This window comes from Cryptomeria japonica, chromosome 7 (assembly GCF_030272615.1).
Source record: "Cryptomeria japonica chromosome 7, Sugi_1.0, whole genome shotgun sequence".
Lineage (NCBI taxonomy): Eukaryota > Viridiplantae > Streptophyta > Pinopsida > Cupressales > Cupressaceae > Cryptomeria > Cryptomeria japonica.
In genome coordinates, this window is record NC_081411.1 from 828,910,552 (window position 1) to 828,917,801 (window position 7,250).

The 7,250-nt window shown below is 35.0% G+C and overlaps 1 protein-coding gene across 3 annotated transcripts in view; it reads left to right on the forward strand.

Annotated features, from left to right (window-relative positions):
- The window catches only part of LOC131038970 (solute carrier family 40 member 1), a 139,725-nt gene extending 132,897 nt beyond the window's left edge, over positions 1-6,828 (forward strand). The window contains exons 7-8 of one of the 3 annotated variants that reach the window (XM_057971597.2): positions 5,044-5,154; positions 6,510-6,828. In XM_057971597.2, the coding sequence (XP_057827580.2) occupies positions 5,044-5,154; positions 6,510-6,656 (258 nt within the window). In that variant the 3' untranslated portion in view covers positions 6,657-6,828. Of the gene's footprint in view, positions 1-5,043; positions 5,156-5,620; positions 5,768-6,509 lie in introns of those variants that run through there. The other 2 variants (XM_057971598.2, XM_057971599.2) reach the window with 2 other exon arrangements.
- Positions 6,829-7,250: the final 422 nt, after the last annotated feature.

Sequence of the window (7,250 nt, forward strand, 5' to 3'; positions counted from 1 at the left end):
GAGTTTCAATGTGAGAAACCACTCCTTCTATCCAGTCATGTGCTTTGTAGCACCTGAGTCCACATACCATATTGAGGTTGATTGTGAACCATCTTTTGAAGTGTGGGTTGACAACACGTATTCCTCATTTGGAGAATCTTTTGCTTCAGCAACATTGCTTTGTGGTTTCTGCTTGTTCTTTTGCTCCCATTGTGGTTTTTCACTTGGAAATGGTTTCTTTTGATGTGATTTGTTGGATGACCCTTTGTTGAAGGAGTTGTACCAACAATTTTTTACATCATGTCCTATTCGTTCACATATTGGACATTTCTTTTGAGGTCTGGATGAATTACCAGATTTGGGAAGCCCACTAGACTGCTTCATAGGCTTCTTGCCTTTATGTCGTGTGGTAATTGCATGATCATCTTGAGCATGTTCTTGGCTTATAGACTCTTCTTTCTGGAGAAGATTCACCAACTTGTCAAAAGTGGGTGTTGTCTTAGTGACATTCAAAGTCGTCACAAATACTTTATATTTGGGAGGCAGTGCCTATAAAACAATAGGTATAAAAAATGCATCCTTAATCTTTTCTTCCAATGCTTGTAAGGAAGCTCTCAACTCTGCAATCCTTTTGAGAAAGGATTCTAATTGTTCTCCATTCTTCATCTTCAGGTTATGTAGCCGACTCTGCAAATTCAGGATCTGATTCTGATTCTTCGCCTCATACACCGTCTTGAGTTTGTCCCACACATCTTTGGCTGAGGGTGAATCGCGAATAAAGGCCTGAACATCATCAGACACACTAAATAAAATGATCAATTTGCCCTTTCTGTCGGCCTAATCAAATTTTTTCTGTTCATCAGCATCAGTTTTATGGCGTGTTGTGGTTCCATTGACCACATCCCAAACTTCTTCAAATTCGGGCTGAGTTTTGAGTTTGATCTTCTAAGTGGAGTAATTATTTCCATGCAGTAGCTAAGAGTCTGGAAGAAGAAATTTAGGAGAACTGCTTGCCATTGGATTACAAAGGAAGAAAAACAACCCCCCCTTTTGAAGAATTGTAAATTACACAAGTTTGTTTAAAACATAGACGTACAATTTTTACTTTTGAACTCTCCTTGATAGTGAATCCTAAATTCAGACTTATGATTGTGTAATTATAAATTTATGCCAACAAATCTAGCTTGAGACCTTGTCCCATATCTCCTCGGTATATCTCATTTTGACAGCTATGATAAAATAAAATGGACAAAAAAAATAAAAATTACCAACCGAAAATTGTGGGACCCCTCCACATATTCTAATTATAATGGTACTTGACCTGCAATTGCACCTGAGGAAAGCTGCCTGTGGCACCGTTCTAAACAAAATGAGATATACCATCATTTTGAAGGTAACGACATGGTGAAGTCACGAATCCTCATGCAAAGACAGTCCAAAGGAGATAATGGAACAGTGGTAGCAATGTTCACCTGCGAATGCACCAATATGACCATGGATGAATAAGTCAACTATTATGCTGGTAAGAAGAAACAAACTGGCCAATACAAATTTTGCAGGGTAATGACCAAAGGTATTCACCGTAATGCCAAGTGAGCGTGGAAGACGCAACCTTCACTCCACTCCATTTGCTTGAGCTGGAAGCTGAGAATACAGATTGCCTTGGATGTCGTGAGCAGGCTCCATTACTTGCACAACTATGCCAATAATTGAAGGTTCACTGATATTGAACCCATAGATCACTCAAAACTTCTCGATATGAGGTGGTTTGCAAAAATAGATACGGCATGATCTAACAATGATGTGACCTCTTCCTAGAATGGTTGGCACTCATACCATGGCATCGAGTCCAAACGTTGATCCAAGAACCATAAACCGATTCCAATAAATGATAGATATGCTGAGAACAGTAAGATCAAGGCAAATAAGCACTTGATCCAATGAATATTGCAAAGATCAATTTGCCAAGTATGAAGGGGAGGCTGCGGCACAAACTAAGAAAAAACCAGTAATGTTGATCGATGCTAATTTGTTGATCACATCGACCTCAAACATGGGTCAAATTCCATACAAATTAGGCAAATCACAGAAATATGAAGAGTCTATCAATAATCACTGCCAACCTGATTGGTAGTTAGACACCCAATCTACACAGAGAAGCCGCCTCACACAATATGGAATGTACAGGTTGATTGTGACAAAAGAAACAGTGACCCAAGGTAGATACCGCCCAATCAATTGGCGAAACACAAGCTAAGCAGCTAATACATTGCTTGCAAACATTGCAAAGGGCCGACTATCACTATTCCGCATATGAATCGGAGATATCTCTTTCCTATGCCTAATTCCTAAAGCCACTCCAAAAAATCTGCAGACATATCTGGCTCTGATACCATATTATCATTTGCAGAGCAATCAAATACGTTCCTTTGCATTATGTGAAATATTTATACAAGGAAGAATAGAAAACCCGTGCCACGGGAAACAAATATAAAACCAACTAGAAACAAATATCCTAAAAACAATAACAAATTATAACAACTAAACAATCTATCTAAACAAACTATCTACGTGGAAATGATGAAATATCCAACATAAATGTCACCCTCAGCTATGCCAATAAAGCAGCACAACTACAGATTACTTCCTAATTTCCTATTCTGACTGTGCTTTCCTTGTGTTTCAAGTTCAACAATCCTAATTTCCTATTCTGACTCTGCTTTCCTTGTGTTTCAAGTTCACTTGAATGAGTATTTGATAGGGTTCATTTATTGAAATTTATATGCATTAATATATTGAATGTGATTTATCTGCTCTCATGTGGCATAGATCAACCTAGTGTGTTGTAAAGGATAATTAAAAATTGTTTAGATGACCATGTTAACTGGGAGAAGAGTACACAAGTTTATACTCAAAATACTAGAAATTTAATCTTAGATGGGTGGAGATGTGATAATGAGAGTATGAATGAGTTATCATGCAGTTATTGCTTCCTAAAGGATCTAAATTGGCTCTTTCTTGTGTATCTGATCTGAGAATTTCTTTGGTCAGTTTGAATGGCTTGTCTTGTGTTCAAGGTCTTCTTGGAGTCATAGAAATAACTGTGTTAAGTGATTTGTAGTTAGTTATAGCTCCAAAAAATCTAGTATAAAAGGAAAATGCTTATTTTTGTGGCAGGTTCCTCCAATAATATTGCGCATATTTTTGTCATGTCCCCTTCTTGCGCCTAGCTCAGCATTAGTTTTCCATTAGCTTATTCCAAGGTTCTTGTAGGCTAAGTGGATGTTGGTTAGGGGACTCACTGTCTTGATGTGAGCTCTTGTAGTGTTTTTCCAGAGTTTTTAACAAACTTTCTATTTTTGGCATATTTCTTTTTTTAGTAAGTGCTATTTTTAGCACTTGACTATGGTCTCAATTCCTCTCTTAGTTCAGCGCAATGGATTTCAGTTGATCTTGGTGAGTTATATTGCTTTCAGAAGAGATTTATTTAATTTAATTCAATAAGACTTTATAAAGTGCCCTTTTAAAAAATTTCCTCCCTTGTAACATGAAGTTGTTTTCAAAAGAGGGGCCATTTGACATCCAAAATGGATGCATAAGGAAGAGGAGAAATATGTATTTTATTGAGATAATATTATGCTTCCAAAGGGGATGTCTAGGAAGAAAATAAAACATTAAGTGAATTTTAAATGTTTTATTTGAGAACTCAAAAAAGTTTGGACTTTTCTCGGGATTTCAAGTTTTGGTTTTAGAGGGAAAAGGTTTCAAATTGAAGGATGGCTGCCCTAATCTCCGTTTTACTCTATATATTCATGTTTTGAGCTCTCATTTGACATGCTGGAATTGACAACTTATTGTTATGCTGCTGGAATGGTTCTAGAGTTCACCATTTGATGGGTTGAGGACAAAATCCCTCATCTAGATTACTAGTTTCAGTGGTGAAAGACCCACCCTAGCTGGTTGTTTCTCATAGTTGCAGGTTTTTCTGTGTTTTTGGAGCTTCTTGGTGGTTTTTGGCTTGGTGTGATGAAGAACTTTACAGTATTTTGATGTGGGTTTTGTTGGTTTTGGTGTGCCAAGTGGTTTACTGATGTTTGGATTTAGTTTTTGGTGAGTTTAGCTTCAATTTCTGAGTGCTGGTGATTTCTTGAATTCTAGAAGTGTTATTTTCTAAGTACCTGGGAACCAAAGAATTGTTCATGACTCTCTGTGATGGATAGATGTTGTTCTGGGTATTTTTGCTGAGTATTCCTCTTGGCTGGGTGTCCAAAACAGAGCATTCATATGGAAGCTTTGATGAAGTACTGATTTATTAATGCAAATCGCGCTATTCTAGAGGGCTGTACACTTGCATTTAGCACGTGTGGCAAAGTGAATGACAGACCTGCATCTTTGGCTGGCTGGAAATCACCCGACTTTGGATTTTCAGACTACTGTTGGAGTTTGTGTGAAGTTGGAAACAGTTTGGTAGTGTTTTGGAGACTTGGAGGAACTCATAAAAATTGCCTGTGTTCATTTTATGTCTTGCCATGGAGCTTGAAATATATTTGAACAATCCTTTCTTGTCTTTGGAGGCTATTTTCAGGTCTGATTATGCTTATAGCATATTTATAATGATTTGTAAGTGTATGTTGAAGTTTGAATGAAGGCTTGTTTTCAATCAGCAATTTAACTTCTATGTATTGTTGCAAAAATCTATGTTTATGTTCTTATACATCAATTTGCAAAACTGAAAGTAAAACATCAGCAAACCTCTTCATTGGAAATAAACACTTGCAAGAAAAACATTTCAAAAAAAAAAATATCAGGGTTGGGACATTACAATTTTTCATTATTTCTCTACACTTTCATAAATAACAATTATTTGTGTTTAATTGGTTATATTTCTTTGGATGAGCCCCAACATCTGCCCAAGTCCTGATAACTTGAAGAATAATAAATAGTCATGTTTTCTGCCTACATGCGTCATCAAATTGGACTAAATACCTGATGTCATTGCAGATAAAGCATGGTAATTTTACACTTTGCATTTTTTCCATACCAACTTGTGGAATTTGGATGCAGGACTCTGTTCCAGAATCAGATCGTGGGGTGGTGGGAGGTGTTCAAAACTCTGTTCAATCATTCATGGACTTGCTGACTTATATCATGGGAATCATTGTCTCAGATCCCAAGGTAAGATTCTTTGTAATGTACATTCCTCTAAGCGATCTAGCCATTAGAAGATCTATATTAGTAGATGATTAATGAAGGAGGACATAAATTGCACATTTTGCTCTGCTTTCTTAAAAAACTGTAGTTTTTCAAATTTGTCATAATCCTAATGATCTAATGGCCTTACTATCAAACCAAGGTTTTGTCATTTTGATATTATATTAATTAACTTGTATTTAACTATCATTTAATTTTTTAAGTGTAGTGCTCTTGGATTTTGATTCTTCCTACTTCATAGTATCATACCGATATGAAATATGTAACACAAGAAGTTAATGGACTAAATTGACAAAAATCCTAACATTGCTTACTAACCCATTGTTTAAAAAATACAACTGGCATAGGTCATCATTGTTTGTTATTATATTTTAGGATGTAGAGGGTTCACAACATGGTTGCTTTCACAAATGTCCATTTTACTTGATAGATGCAACTTCAAGACCAGTAAAACACATTTCCTTGTTAGCATCCTTGAGATGGCAATGGGGATGCTGAAGGACACAGAGCACATCTACATTGATTGTACAAAGTGTTTTCATGAAGCCTGATGTTTTTGGCTTCTGTGAAAAATGAAATATCCTATTTCCCCTTGCAAATGGATCAAATTCATTTGCTAAATAAATGGGTACAAAAAATGAACATTACAAACGAAGTGTGGATTATAAGCATTTCTTAATGATGACAAAAAATCATCTATCAATCCTTATCAAACTAATATAATTGGAAACAATTTTATATTCCTACAACTAGTAATCTTCTTGGAAAAAATTAACTTCCTGTGTTGTTTAATATTATGATTTTGCTGATGAGGCCATTTCCTTTTAAGCTTTAGATGCAACTGGTTTTGAAGATATATGCATGGTAGTATAATGAGGATCATATGCATAATAATCATTAAATCAAATCTATGGGAATACCCTTATTAGATGACAAGTATAAATTGCAACTGATTTTAGTACTCTTCCAGTTTTTGTTCTTGTAGTTTGCCTCTTTTTGACTATTATATTGAAAATATTGTTTTGAAGAAACTTTTGGAGAGATTGGAAAGATGACAAATTATATTATATTTTATCTTATCTTGTTGATTTAAATATGATGAAAATAGATTTCTATTTCCACATATTCATAGTGAATGTAATTTTCCCTGGTATTGTTGGCAGTAACATGTTGGCAGTAACATATATTAATATTTCTAATATATATCCTTCTACACATCTTTTGCAAATACTATTTACATAGATGATCTTAGCTCCTTGCAAGAGTAAATATGATGGATAACTTGTGCATATTTTTTTGGTTATATTTTTCTTGTGCAGGATTTCGGAGTGTTAGTATTGGCCTCTTTCCTGTCAGTGACATGTGCAGCAATACTTTATTCTATTCATACATATCAAGTCAGAAGACACCTTTTTCACTTTGATCGCCTTTGTGCAATGATAGGGATAAAAAATCTACGTAGTTAGAGCTTCAATGTGTGCGATATTGTGACTATGAAAACTTTTTTTCCCTATTTAAAATTTTATGTCATCATAATTTATGTTGTCATTTCAATATTTAGTTTAAACTTTTGAATTTATCCTATTGTTACAAATTTTCTCTATGCAATCGAAGAGATTTATGGTGTGTGGATGGACATTTTCTCGCTTATGTATGTTCTCAGTTACTGATTGAAATCCATAATTAAGCTGTCTCAATATAGACATTTAACTAAAACAACTGTTGTCTACAAGTCTCAGATAAAATGCATCATAAGTCTCACAAATGATTTAGTATTTGCACCTTTATCGGTGCCTTGGTTAAAAAGCATTAGCATTCATTTTTCTTTTTCCAAACTAATCTAGACGGTAATATTCATTGAGACAATGTATTTGGAATCTAAATCCATTGAAAGTTATATAGGTCATGCATGAAAGAGAATAGATTTTATGGTTCACATATGAAAACCCTCTGCTGCTTTACGTAATCAAATTATTATGTAACGTTTAACATATAGACTCCCATTTTGCAACTTATCTGTTGCATATCCAATCTCTGATTATAGATGTCAAGCATGAGTG